Below are 15,371 nucleotides of genomic sequence, written 5' to 3'. Positions count from 1 at the left end.
ATTTATTTGAGATTAGCATTTTTTCCTTCATATTTTGCTGCTTATGTAGATTTTAAGTGTATTTTGCTAAATATTTGAATTACAGTGGTTTAATATCCCATACATCTTATTCTGCAGTTTCCATTTCTCAACCACTGTTTGAAGTGCTTCTTAAATACTACTAGTTGCATTTTTTTCACTCTACTTCCTATATATCAGTGATACCTTTTAACAACAAAAACAAAAAGAAAAATGTGTGTCTATTTTGGCATGTTTAGATTTTTAAAAAAATCAAGGATAGAAATCTTTGGTAATAAATCACAAAACAATACAATTAATATTGTGTGTAGTATCTTATTTCCCAAAAATTATTGTTTCACCAGTTTTGTGAAATAAAATAGTTTGTGAAAAAATTTCATGCAAATGATACCATACTTGATTGATAATCATAGCAAAGTACCTCTTGTCGAGTAAGGAAGTCATTAGTAAAAACAATTTGAAGGAGGAGTAAGCAGAAGATAAAAGGAGTTTTTATTAATAAGGTATTAACTGTGGCTGTCTTTATTGATATGCCTTAGTGTACAATAAAATAAGAAATAAGATTTGTTGAGTTCTTATTTTTCTAAAGCAGTGTTAATTTGGGGTACAATTGTTAGTGATGGATGGATTTCCTTAGTGATTATATTTATAGAGAAGATTTCTTTAAAAAGCAAATCTTTAAATATGTTGGTAAAAACATTTTCACCTCATTCTTGTGTTTCTGGTTTGCTTCTGTTTGGGACATCTCTGTTGAAGGAGGAAATTAATCATTTCTTAATTTGTCTTTATAGTTTCAAAAAACAATTTTTGGCCTATGCATGTATTAAGTACTTAGTAATTTTGTATTTTCAAAGGGCATTGGTATTTAAGTAGAGTGTTTAGAGGGAATGTTTTTCTCATACTTGAGTATTCCTTTCACCTTTAAATTATAAAGGTGAATTTTTTCTCATCAGGTAAGTCAGTCACACTAATACTCCACTCTATCAGTAGATACAAAAATTACAGCACTTTGCGATTGAAATGATTTACTCTTAGACCATTACAAATTAGTAATTCTGGAGTAGAAGTCACCTATATTATATTTTGTACCCTTTGAAATTAGCTGAGGGGTAAGTTACATTACTGCCTTAAAAATTATTTATTGTTTAATAAGTGTTTTAGATAAGGATATTTTTCCTGCTCTTTTTGAATAAGAAATTAAAAGCCTTTAAATGGCAGAAGAAACAAATTTATGTAATAAATAGAATTGGATAGAATCCATAGATTCTTCAAATTCTGAGAAAAATAAAACTAAAAGGATAAAAAAATATAACTTCATTTAACAAAACAGAAAATGAGCTAATCTTTTTCTCATTAACATAAAGAAAGATACGCTTTAATTTTTTGGATGATTTTTAAAGGCGTCAAAATGCTTCTACACATTACCTTATTTGTGTCTCATGTAAACCTTGTAAGATAATCAGGGTAGATTTTGTTATTACTGGTTTTGTGAAAGGAGAAACTACAGAGATAAGTGCTTACTTAGCCCAGGTTCTGCTAGGTCACACTGCTATTTTATGTGAACGTGGGATTTAAACCTATGTTTTTCTGTCCTTTGTTCATGTGTTCTTAATGCTGACTCTAGTTGTGTTTAGTTGTTGCACTGCTAACTTCCAACTCCACTCAGTTAGTGATGTGTGCAATGGGAAAGTGTTTTCCAAATGATGTTAACTCCAAGTAGATCTTTTAAGATACAATTTAGCTTGATGATTTTTTTTTCCTCTCTTAATTTTGTTATCAAAGTGCCCTAGTTTTTCCTCCTTAACTAGTTTTTTAAAAATTATTATTGTTTGTTTTATCTATGGGCAGATGGAAGATAAAGCATCCAGCATTGCTATTAAGAAAAAACAATTTGAGGGAGGAGTAGAAGCTTTTGTTCACTGTCTGCTATAATCAATATTGAATTTTGGCTGTCGTCATAATTATTTGGCTCTCTGTAGCTAATAAGTAACCTTTGGTGTTACTGAAATACCATAAAAGTTAATCCAGTACAAATTCATTCCCTGGTGATTAAATTGGACTAGGAATCATAAATTCAAATTAGTAAATATTTTATTGTGCCTTAGAGGTACTAGTTATGGTGAAAGTTTAAATGAATAATATTTTGGCTCTTGTCAATGTGGCTCAATGGTTAGAGTGTCGGCCCTCAAACTGAAGAGTTGCGAGTGCGATTCCTGGTCAAGGCCAGCACGTACCTGGGTTGCAGGGTCCATGCCTGGCCTGGTTGGGACATGTGCAGGAGGCAACCAGTTGATGTGTCTGTCTCACATCGGTGTTTCTCTCTTTCTCTCTCTCTCCAGCCTCCCCACCCACTCCTACTCTCTCTAAAAGCTAATGGAAAAAATATTCTTGGGTGAGGATTAACAACAACAAAAGATTAATGTTTTGTGTGAGTTTAAAAATCAAAATTACAACATGAATAAGTAAATTCACCATTAAACCCACGGTCAGAAAACAAGGAATGTAAATTGTGCCTTTATTTATTTATTTTAAATATATTTTTATTGAATTTTAGGGAGAGGAAGGAAGAGAGAGAAACATCCATCAGCTACCTCCTGCATGCCCCCTACTGGGGATGAAGCCAGCAACCTAGGGCATGTGCCTGGGCCTGGAATTGAACCAGTGACCTCTCCATGCATGGAATGATGCTCAACCAACTGAGCCACACCAAGCAGGGCTAAATTGTGCCTTTAAAAAAACAAAAATTTTATGTACAAATTCTTTAAAAATACAGGTTTTTATCAAGTATATTTTGAGAATACCGTTTTAATATTAATTCCCTTTTTTATGATCATTGAATTTTTTATTTGAAATTTATACCTTTGTAAAAGGTAATGAGGTCATGTAATAAATATTTTGTATTCATCAGTATTTTTATTGTACTTTTCTTATTTAATGCAGAAATTAAAATTGTTTTTTGAAATTTTAGAAATAGTAAAAATCTTGTATCCAAAAACCTTTTCGAAGTGAAAGGTTGAATTTTTAAATGCCTATGTTTGATATATAATAATTATATTTTAATAAATAAATTTTAATACATTTAATTAATTTAAAATATTGAGCCATTAATTTTTTAATATTGCACTGATATTCATCATTCAGATATTCTAATTTTTTTTCTGAAGCAAGTTGTGACTGCGCTTTTTAAAATCTTATACTTTATTTTAGCACCCAAATTTATAAACAAAAGGTTTGAGATTGAGAATTGAGGTAAAGCTATTTAATACCTTGTATGCTTACATAACACTCTAATTTATTTCATTTTCAAATCTTATAGATTCTCAACTTGTTAGCCATATTGTCTATAAAAAGTGATGGAGTCATTTTTATTATTTTTACTGCTAGCTTTGTTTGTAACAGAGGATCTAAATACAAATAGTAAAAGCAATTGGAGAATGGATGTTGGGTTTTGTTACTTATAAAAAGTAAGTGACATAGGGTATGAAATGGAATAGCTAATACATATTTCTTGCACTCTTCCCCTTGTCTCACCTTTAAAAATGAAATAATCTATAAAAGCCTTTATTGGAAAAGTATAATATATAAGGTAGAAACTTGGAACCATTTCTTTTAACGAACCAAAGAAAGAAGCTAAAGAGAATATTGTTGAGAAGGTTAAGAAGATAAGACAAATTTATTCTTTTAAACAAACAAACAAACCTGAATTCTAGGCCTTAAGCTTTACTTATATACATTCTTTTAAAAACTATGTAAATTATTCATGTTTCAGCTAAACAGTCCTTATATAACTTGAGTGTTCAGGGCAAAAGGAGAGTATATTTGGATATTCTATTGAAAGCTGATTGTGTATATTAAGAATATTCTTAACTCTTTGGATATAGTTAGCAGGTGCATATATTTGAGTTTGGTAGTGGCAGGAAGATAAACAGTATAGCTTTGTTTTGACGAGAGTTGTTCTAAACTCTAGTTTAAAGGCTCTAAATTCCAATTAATGGCTGGGGTGGGGGAGATAAATTAGTCCCAGAAATAACTTGAAAATGTATGCAAATTCACGGAAGTGAAGTTGAGAGCTTTTGTAATATTTTCATTCCCTGAAAGAGGTAGGCAAGTTTAGTTTATATAACCATATATGTCCTTATATTTACAAAGTTGCTCTATAGCCCTTTTTCTCTTAAATTATCACAGTACAGCTAAGTTTTAACTACAAGTTTAACTAAATGAATATTAAATTTATTTAAAAAGATACGAACAGAGACTTTTAAATTTCTTAGAACTAGGCCATTTGATAATTGGATGGTAAATAAAAGATGTTTGGATTGGGATTTGTAGATTCCATATTAGTAGTTTTCCTCTTGTGTCTGGCGCTTTTGCTTTATCTTTCCTGCTCTCTTTCATTATATCTATTGTTCTAGCTGTATCTATGAATCTCTTTTTCTCTCATGTCTATTTTTGTCATGTTATTCAAAGCTCTTTTCTGGTTGCCTCTTGTTTGGTTCTGATTTTAACTGAAGAGTACAATATGTCTTTTGCTAGAAAGTGATTTTAATGAAATTGATTGTTGCTTTGTTTTTGTTGTTTTATGAGTAAATTCCAAATAACAGTTTTATTTATTTAATTAATTTTTTTCTTATTTTTATAATTGTTAACCTTTGTTTTACTTGAGATTTAAAAAAATGTTCCAGTGTCCACTAATCCAGAATAATAAATTTCTCCTTGCAACGTTTTAAGTGAGCAGAGGCTGCCAATCCACCACTCAGAATTTTTGCACATGCTTACCCTGACATTAACCTGTTCTCAGTGTGATTTCTATTTTAGTTTTGGACAATTGTAGCTGTTTATATCTAGGAAAGGGAGAACAAAAAGCTTCAAATAGGTATATCTCATGTCGTGTTCTCTTGTGAATCCAAATTTCAAGATCTGTGTCTCTTTTTCCTTCCTTTCTTCTTATCTATCTCATTACCTATCATCATCTAACAAGATATTATATCAGCATTCTCTGTTAAAAGGATTCTTTGATGCTTCCAGTCTTTGTTTCAACCTTTCTGGGTAAGGAATTACTTTCAGTCTTCTGATTATAAATTTTAGTTATTGCTACTGTCTTTCAGGTTGATGGGGTTCTGTAGATTCTGTCTGTCTCTTTCTTACCTACATCTTGATATCAAAGACATACCTTAAAATTTATTGCCATGGTATTTGTTTCTAGCTGTCACCCTATATATTTTGGGGAATTACAGTTACGTTGCAATCTTTGAAATGCTCTATGAGTCAATATCACAAGGGAATTTGAGATTTGATAGTTATAAGGGAAAGTATTTAAATTATGCATAATATAAATACAGAGGTGAATACATTTTGATTAGCAAATATTTGAGTGCTATTTTGTTCATGAACACAAAATGTGGGAACCATGAAGAAGAGTAAGACGTACTTGTTTTCACCCAGCATGCAGTTGAATTGGGGAGGTAAAATATACTTGGAAAAAAGTATTGATGAGTAGTTTCAAATGGCAGCATGCATATGAGAAAAGATAATTGCTATATCTAAAGATATAGGGGGATCACTTCAGGTGGATGGTCAGAGGTTTTGTTGAGGAGGAAGAATTGAAACTATGCCTTGAAAGATAAATAAGAATTAAATCAGTAAAAAAGATAATTTTATAAATACGAGTATTATAAATAACCAAGTAAGAAATAGTAAGACATGTTCATAGAACAATTTATAAAATATGTCTAGAATAGATCTTGAAAAATGGCTGATGAAATGGAAAGTGTGAAATTGAGATGTATTTTTGATGGCTTTATATTATCTTGTGAGCATAAAGAATAGTTAAATGGTGGGGATTATTAGTAAATTATTTTTATATTCCAAAAACTTAATAGAAAAATAATTTGAATGTCAGTAGTAGTATTTCAGGTATGCAATTGGAAAGGTGGGGGAAGAAACACTTTTATTAGTGAAATCATAATGAAAAATTATAGGGATGGGTAGTAGGAAATTTGTGGACAAGATATATATATATATATACACACACACATACATATAGTAGGATTAGGGCTGAATAGATTTCATAGATTTATTGAGAGTATTGAGCCTGGGTGATTTTGATAACATTGATATTAATGGTAAAATGAAAAATGTGAAGGATAACTGATTTTTGTAGTTTATTTTTATATGTTTACTGTGACATAGTATTGAATTGTCTACGTGGAAGTGACCAGCTAGCACTTTGGAGATAGAATACATAGAGAGGCTAGAAGTAAGGAGAAATAAATGTTAAAGTCTTTCATGGAGATAGAGAAGGCAATGTGTAGGGCTTAAAACTAAACATTTGGAAATAGTCATATTTAGTGGGATATCAAAGAGATCATAATCTCTAAAGAGAATTAAGACACCATGTCAGAGGGAACAAAGGAGAAGAGATTTATGGGAGGACTTGATTAATAGTATTGTTGCCCTCAGAGAAATCAGATTATGGTAAACAAAATGCTGTTAAATTTGAAGATGAGTTATTTATTTTGGTAATGTATTTTTCTTTTGATGAAAATTAGAGCTGATTCTTCAAAATCACTTTTGTATATGGACTGGCTCTATCTAGCCAGTTACAACAGTTTCCTTTTTATGTAAATTTATCTTGGCACCATTTTCAAATAGCTGCCTTTAGCTCATATGTAATAATGTTACCATAAAGAATTTTCATTATTAAAGGAAACATTCATTCATTTACAAGATCGTCAGCAATGATCTTTTAAAGTAATTTGATGACACCTGGACTATTGGGAGTGTAGATAGCTTCCCTTAAGATATATTTGTTTACACTGTAACTATTTTAATGATTAGAAGGTCGCCAAAGTATGACAGTGACTGTCTTCAGTATCTAGTATACATTCTGAATTAGCTTTATTTTCCCACAGTTGATAAACTTTAAAGGTTCTTCATCTATAAGGAAGGACTTTCTGAGTCTATCACATAAAATTATAAGGGTATTTTAAATGACTCATCATTTTAAATTGTGAAGTATTTTCTAGGTGAGGTGCTCCCTTTTAATCAATGATGTTTTTAAAAATATGAATTAGACCAAAAAATGACACATTATAGATTTGGAATAATTCTCTAACAGGGTAATTTTGCATAAGATAGTTCATATCTTTTACCTTTCTGATTTGTGCTTTGTTCCTTTTGAGTACATACTTCTCATATTCAACTGTATGTACCTCATGATTGATATAATTTAGACCCTATAGTGTTCATTCTAGTGCTTTTAGCATATTTCATTTCCAAAATTGTTCAGTTCTTCCAAAAAGTCTTCCTGAATATCAGGTGTTAGGATTTTAGAATTAGGTAGGACCTTAATGTCATCTTGGTCATTTCTCAGAGAGATTAGGTGATTTGCTCATTACTAGAGAGAACTAGAGAAAAGGTCTCTTGGGTCTTAGGCTCCTTTCCTCTGTTTCCTTTAATTATTCATCTTTCCACTTCACAAAAGTTTTATTAGAAGTTGTGGATAGTATTCTGCCTGAAAAAGGTACTAATATTCTTCATTAAATATGACTATTCTATCATCATTATTTCTTGGAAATATTTCCAGCATTCTAGTCAGTATAATGAGTCCATTATTTTAACTTGTCTGGTTTTTCATCTTTTGCTTTGAAAAAATGAATTGCAGTAACTTCTTTGTCATAATATAGCTGAATATATTTTTATATTTTAACTACTGTTCTTGAAAATTTTGCACTAATTAGTAAATACTATCTCTTGGTTTTTCTCAGCTTTTATTGTGATTTAATGTATATGAGTATTAAATGGTGTTTATTAACATGTATCACATTTAGCAAGCATACATGATTTTATTAGTGGAATAATTCATCTAAAATTTACTTTGAAAATTTATCATTATGTGTTTTTTTTTTTTAATTTACTAAAGTTGCAATAGAACTAGCATTAGTTATATGTAGTATTAAAAAAAATTTTTTTTTTTTTAATCCTCACCCGAGGACATTTTTGCATTTATCTTCAGATAGAGTGGGAAGGAGAGAGGGGGGAAGAGAGAGAGAAACGTCGATGTCAGACACATCAACTGGCTGCCACCCACATGACCCCAACCGGGACTCTCTGGTCTGCAGGCTGATGCTCTAATTGCTGAGCCAAACTGGCTGGGGCTACAGTATTAAATTTTATATTGACTTACTCCCTTGTTAAGCAGTACATTTAATTTTATAATAGACCTAACTTTAATATGGTAGAGAGGATATTTTTTTCCCTTTGGTTTTTAAATATAAACCTGATTTTTTTCTACTTATACATACATATTCAAATAATCCATTAATTTTTTCTTTGAGAAATCTTATGAATACTTTGACCCCAGTTTAAGAAGTTGAAATTATTTTCAGAGAGAAATATTTAACTTTTTTTATTCACTTAATTAATCATAGCAAAAATAATAAAAACAGCTACGGTATATTTAGTATATAGGGAAAGTAAAATATTTTCCTATTTTGTATTAACTGAAAAACTTTGGCTGCATTTTGTAGTTATGGGTGTTGGTTATCTGAGGAGCTGTTACTAAAGATAAATTTGGCATTTTAATTAATAAGGTCATGGTGCTTTTCCTAATTGGTTCATGAGCAATGCAATTTCTTTCAGTGTCATCTTTAATGAAGTAAGATTAATCCAAATACATTTAAATGTATTTTTCCTATTTTTTATTTTATTGAAATATACTTTCATTTTCTCTATATAAAAGTCAATTTGAAGTTATACAGATTCCTTACACAAAGAAAATTAATATCATCCTGCCATATTCACAATGGCATGTGTTATATAGGAAACAATGATCTTCATTAGGTTTGCTGTTTTTTTCTTTGCTTTTTTAAGAGCTTTTCATGTCTCCCAGGTATTTTTTAGAGCTCTATTAATTGTAAATGTGACAACATTGGTAGATAGCATGGGTAGCATGGGTTTAGGGTTGATTAAGCCTCATACTACCACCACCACCACCTCCCCAAAAATAAAAAAAAGTAGAGCAAGATTGCCTAGACATCACATGAAGGATATCCTTTGGCATTGCTGAGTCAGGCTTATTTCAAATCTCTCTCAGTTTTATATTCTTAGAATTGTAAATTTAGGCTTATAATAATATTACAATTCTGGAAGCATTTATTATGTTAGAGTATATTTATGAAGTAACTGCTCTTTTTGTTTTCTCTTTAATGAAAGTTAGTGAACCAAGATAAATAAAACATCTAATGCACATGGCCAACACAATTTCGATTCTTTATCTTGAATTTTTGATGTAAAATTCTTTTCTGAGGTTAACTGGTTGGTGTGGTTACTTATTTATAAAAGTTCATTTAACTTATTTTGCCAAAAAAAAAAAAAACCCAATAAAATAGAGGCTTGAATTCTGATATTTCTACTTGTAGTCTTTCAGTTTTGAGAAACTGAAAGTAAGTTGTATAGCTACCAGTGCCTTCCTGTTAATCTGGAGAAGTAGTTATATTCTTTCTTGTTTTTCAATAGTTTTAAAGAATTTGCATTCAGTTTTCTTCCTCTGCTGTCTTATCCTCCAATTTTCTTCACAACCAAGAAGTGATCCTATTTCACTTAAGATTCATTTTCTTTTATGGTAAATCTTCAAGTATAGTAGACATAGATAAGTTCACTAATTTTCTTTCATATGATTAAATTTTGAGGAAGTTATTCTTCTTTTCCATTATTATCACTATCTGAAATAGCATTAATAAACTTCAGTGGGTTTATTCTTTTCGGCAAGCTAAAGGAAAAACTGTTGTTTGTGGGTTCTTTGTTTTTTTGGGTTTTTGATTTTGCACTTTAATTGTGGTATCTAAATGTATTACAGAGAGCCCTTCTTTTTAAAGCCATGTTTTCTCTTTTGACCAAAATGTAAACTTTCTTGAGAAATGAACTATTCTTCTTTTAAATTTTAATTTCACTTCTGTATTTGGTGAACTGCACATTCATCCCTATGCCATATTTTTAACACTAAAGAAAGAAAATTACCACTTCTCTCTTTTCCAAGCATTTCTTGGGATATTGCAATATTACTAATAAAATTCAATTTGTTCTAGATCAGTGGATACCGGAACAGAGAGGAGGTGTTTCTTACCTGATAATGTGTGTGTGTTCCGATTCTGCTAATCCAGAAATCCAATCGCATTTGTTTAAAATCATCCTTAGTTGTTATTTGTTAGGGAGTCAACTCCCTATTTTAATTTTTTTCTGAAATTCAGTCCCTAGATGTGCTTTAGATAGGGTAGAATTTTTACCTCTTTCAGAACACTGCTAAAGAAGTTTTCACCTGGAACATAGTATGAAGAAGCACTGAGAGCAAAAAAATTCAGAGTGGTGATTGGCCACCTCTGTTTGATTAACAGGTTGCAGGGAGAAACCCATTCGTTCTGGATTAATGGAACTGGAAAACAGAAAACAATTATCAGGTAAAAAAAACCTTTTCTTTAACCTTTGAAATTCACCATTTAAAATATGAGTCAGACCATCAAGGGAACTTACTACCAAAAGGAAAAACAATAGTGTCTTGTGAACAGTGATCTCTGGCTGCTACTTCCAAGAGTTACCAAGGGAAAAAATGCTACAGATACTACTACACATTGTCAGCCTTTGCCAAAAGGGCTTGATTAAATGCAGATTCTTAAGATGTAATGAATGTAAGGTGCAATTACATTTTAAGTCTGGGTTAAAGACATGAAGCAGAATTCTACGGGTGGGGGAGTTTGGTGGTGTTTTATTTACCGAATTGTGTTTGGTCAGTGCTATGGATAACTAGAACAGTTTGGTTTTCAAAGCTATTAATCTGGCATTTTTCATGAATACTCACAAATTTTGTTATTGTACTGTGTTTGTTATACTTCTTCACTTCATTAGGATGTATACTTATATATCATCATAAAATTCATAGAACAATAGTTCTTTTTTTTTTTAATGGCAATTTTCTGATTACTGGTTAAATACATTTCAGATTGAAGGCCAAGGACATGGTGCAGTATTTGACTGCAAATGCTCTCCTGATGGTCAGCATTTTGCATGCACAGACTCTCATGGACATCTTTTAATTTTTGGCTTTGGCTCCAGTAGCAAATATGACAAGGTAGGGTATAATGACTATATAATCTTTTTTAATCTTTTTTAATCCCTGGATGTTTAGTGGTTGTATTGGCTGCATGGGGCAGGGGTTGAGGGGGAGGGATATTTTATGCTTTTAGCATATAGAAGAGCCATATTTTAAATAGTCTGGAGACATGTTTTGGAGAGGAGGGTGAAGACAACGGTTTTTAAATCTTTGTTTTCTGTAGTAGATAATAATTATATCTTATTTAAATAAGTATAAATATCTGTATATTTCAGAAGGAATAGCTTTACACTTAGTTTGCCAAGAGCATTCTAGATTAGAGTTTATAAAGGTGGAGCATATAAGCAGGGGATGGGCAGTATTGTTCATAAAGGAAGTCTTTGAAGTTATGTAAAAGAGTTTATATGAACAATATGCATTTATCTGGGGTACAAATCTGTGGCTTTCATGTGGTTCTCATAAATGTATGGCATACTGATGGTGGCTAATGTTTTTAAATATTAAAGACTATGGTGATTAAAACTTCTTATTTGCAGTAGAGTGGTATACAAGGTTATCATAAAAATTGCGTAGCTCATGGTTTAGTTTAAGAAATTTAAAATTAACCAATAAAATTGTGAAGTTACAGAGGTCTCAAGCATGAGTTAATATTAATAATTTTATATTTCAAAAATTTTAGAAAATTTTCTTGGAAAATTGGATGTTAAATTTTTATATTAATATTATATAAATCATGTTTACTGTATATTTAAGGATTTTCTTAAATTGTTAAGTGATGTTATTAAAGAGTTTAATTTAGAGAATAAATTTATTGAGTGACTGATTACTCTTTGCAAAATGCTAAAAAATACAACACATTTGGTAATTTAAAAAGTAAGATAAAGCAGATAAAATGTGGTACTCTGTGAAAGTAATAGTATCACTGGATGATTTATGCCTGGATTTGATTTTATTATGTAGTTTGGAATTATATAACCTAATTTTTATGTAAACAATTTCTTGTTTTAGAGGAAATTCAAAGCAGCTACTTTTCTGATCATAGAATTCAGTGTAGAAAATACAAGGATTTATTTACAATTCAAGAAAATATGTTCTTTTAGATTGCTGCTTAATATGATTTATGTTAAAATGTTTGCTTTATGTTAGAAATTTATAATGGTAAGTTTTTACTTTTTCAATTTTTTTATCGTTCTTTCTTTTTATAGATAGCAGATCAGATGTTCTTTCATAGTGATTATCGGCCCCTTATTCGAGATGCCAACAATTTTGTGTTAGATGAACAGACTCAGCAAGCACCTCATCTCATGCCTCCCCCTTTTTTGGTTGATGTTGATGGTAACCCTCATCCATCAAGATATCAAAGATTAGTTCCTGGTCGTGAAAATTGCAGGGAGGAGCAGCTCATCCCTCAGATGGGAGTAACTTCCTCAGGTAAATAAATGCTCATTTTCATAGACAATCACATTTTTCTTTTCCTTCTGAAGTTTTATAAAACTTGTTAATTGGATAATACTTTTGTTTTTACAAGTTTTGAATAAATGAGAAGTTTTTTTTTTCTTCTCTAAAGTGTTTTTAATAATGCTTAAGTGTTGCAAGATAATTAAGGACATTGAAGGTTTAAAGCAATAATCTCATCTGTATCCATTTATAACCTCTGGGGACTAATAGGATAAGTTCCTGTATTTGATATGAGATGAGTGAACTTATTTATTCATTCAGCAACATATATGGAAAATATCCTCTATCCTTGACACCTGCTAAACTAATTGAATTAAATAAATACGCTCCTTGCTTTCGTGGTGTAGTTAGATTAATAAACACAGTTATAAACAGATACATGATTAAAAATTGTGATACATGTTATTAAGGGGATAATAGTATGATGTGAGATACTAAGATTAGATAGCCTATTCATATTGAAGATTGTTTTAAAAAGTGATCAACTTTTAATTATTTTTTTAAATTGATTTTTTAGAGAGAAAAAAGGGGAGAGAGAGAGAAACAGAGACATCAATCATTTGCCTCCCATAGTTGCCACTACCTGGGATTGAACCTGCAACCTGGGTATGTGTGCGGACCGGGAATTGAACCTGACACCTTTTGGTATATGGCATGAGCTGCAACCAACTGAGCCATACCAGCCAGGGATGAAAAGTGTTGAGAGCTATTTTAGTCATGTAATGGAGAGTGAACATCAGATGAGTTATGGAATTGAATGAGAGTTTAAATGGAAGCAAGGTCTATAGATACTTTCTTCTCCCATTTTGACAAGAAATGTGGCACTAATTTATTTAATTTTTAAATTTTTTCTTTATTGATTTTTAGAGGAAAGGAGAGAGAGAGATAGAAACATAGTAGATGAGTGAGAACATCGATTGGCCGCCTCTTGCATGCCCCCCACTGGGGATTGGGCCCACAACCTGGACATGTGCCCTGACCGGGAATCAAACCGGCGACCTGTTGGTGCATGGGTCGATGCTCAACCACTGAGCCACACCGGCCAGGCGGCACTAATTTATTAAGTGAAAATAATGGAAGGTTAAATCAAGTTTGAAATTACGAATCTATTATATTTTAGACTAGAAAAATGTTTATGAAAATATTTTAAATTCTCGACTCTAGCATAAGGGACAAGTAGATTTAAATGACACATATGGGATATAATATATAATAAATCTAAATAATGAATTTAGATTCTGTAAGCAGCACAGAAAAAAATAATTTTATTGCATTATAGAGAACCCACTTCTTATTTTTCTTAAAGGATTGGGCATGAAATTTCATGAAGATGGACATATTACATAGGAAGGGCTGCTCTTGGAACTAGACATGCCCACTCAGGATGGAGGGTGTGGAGAAGCATGAAAGGAATAGTCCCTGCTGCTACTCGTAGAGAGTAGTACAGTCCAGCAGACCTGAATATCTGGAGTATGTGAAATAAAAATGTCTCAATACATGGACACAGCATGGACTCAAAGAATCTAAGAACAGGTAGTATTCAAGAAGTCTAGGCAGGCATTCAGATTAGAGAAGTCTCGATTTTCAGAGAAGTCTTGGTCATAGGACTGAAAGGAAGGGGAACTGGCAAGAATCCGATCTTGCCTAAGTGTCCAAATAGATACCTAGGTTGGGATTTTAGGCACAAGGAAATGAGGAAAGGACTAACTTATTAAAATATTATTGCTACTTAATTAATGTGGTTTCTTTTTTTCTTCATTTAATAGTTTATAAAGAGCATTTATAAATTATCTCACTTAATTTTTATATCTATGCTGTCCCAATCCTAAAAGTGTAGAAAATTAAAACAACATTACGTTTTACTCAAGTTAAAGTATATAGAATCACGGACTCAAACTCAGCCTGACTTCCAGTCCATTGTTCTTTCTTCTATACTAAGCTGGCCTTGGAGTAAAAAATGGACTTGATCTTGAAAATGAAATAGATACTAGTTATTAGTACAGGTCCACAAGAAAACCCATAACGCTTAATTGTGGCTTCAAAGTGAATCACAGAATTTTTAAGTGTTCTAGGTCTCAGGGTAAACATTATTTCTTTCATTAAGAGTTACCATGTACAAAAATAGAAACAAAAGAAATACTTTTTAAAAAACTCAGCATTATTTCTAATTATATTTCTACTTGAAAATCTAGATCTATAATAAAATTTATTGTAGAAAATTCCTTAGTGCTAGGTAAAAATAGATAATGACTGTTTTAACAATATATTGGTTTGAATGCGGTTTTGTTATATTTACACTGAACAATACACTTTAAATATATTTCCTCTGCTGTAAATTTTAGCTATATCAAATTACTCATCAATATTTATACATGAGATATTTTGCTAGCTTTATACCTAGAAAGAAGCATTCACAGGCATTTCAAATTTTACCTCTGTCTACTACTTTCTAGCTTTGTGATCTTGGACAAGTTATTTTATCACAACGATTTTTAGTTTTCTCTTTATTTTATAACATAAGTTTAATATATATGTATTTTCCCCTTTATTTATACCTTCAATACTATACTTCTTTATTGCAAGATATCTTTTGTAAATTCTTTTCCCAGCCCACTTTTAAAGTCTGATCTCATCAAATCTTCTCTTCTATACCCTCACACCTCATATTAATTACTCTCTTCTCTACTCTCTTGTAAATGCTTTCTTGTATCTCATAACAGTTTTTTATTCATTCAGTAGGATCGAACATATTTGTATGCCTAATTTTGTGCTAGGTTTAGAATTAGAGTAT

General features: G+C 31.1%; 1 protein-coding gene across 7 annotated transcripts in view; it reads left to right on the top strand.

The window, feature by feature from the left end:
* The window catches only part of LOC118621189 (pleckstrin homology domain interacting protein), a 145,533-nt gene that overhangs the window by 69,325 nt on the left and 60,837 nt on the right, over nt 1-15,371 (top strand). For all 7 annotated transcript variants that reach the window (XR_004957647.1, XM_036248525.1, XM_036248522.1 and 4 more), the window contains 2 exons: nt 11,012-11,140; nt 12,328-12,553. Coding sequence is in view for 6 of the 7 variants with exons in the window: in XM_036248525.1 (XP_036104418.1) it covers nt 11,012-11,140; nt 12,328-12,553 (355 nt within the window). In the remaining variant the exon portion in view is untranslated. The remainder of the gene's footprint in view (nt 1-11,011; nt 11,141-12,327; nt 12,554-15,371) is intronic.

The sequence above is a fragment of the Molossus molossus genome, unplaced genomic scaffold (genome assembly GCF_014108415.1).
Source record: "Molossus molossus isolate mMolMol1 unplaced genomic scaffold, mMolMol1.p scaffold_m16_p_8, whole genome shotgun sequence".
Lineage (NCBI taxonomy): Eukaryota > Metazoa > Chordata > Mammalia > Chiroptera > Molossidae > Molossus > Molossus molossus.
This window is presented reverse-complemented; position numbering and strand designations above follow the sequence as displayed.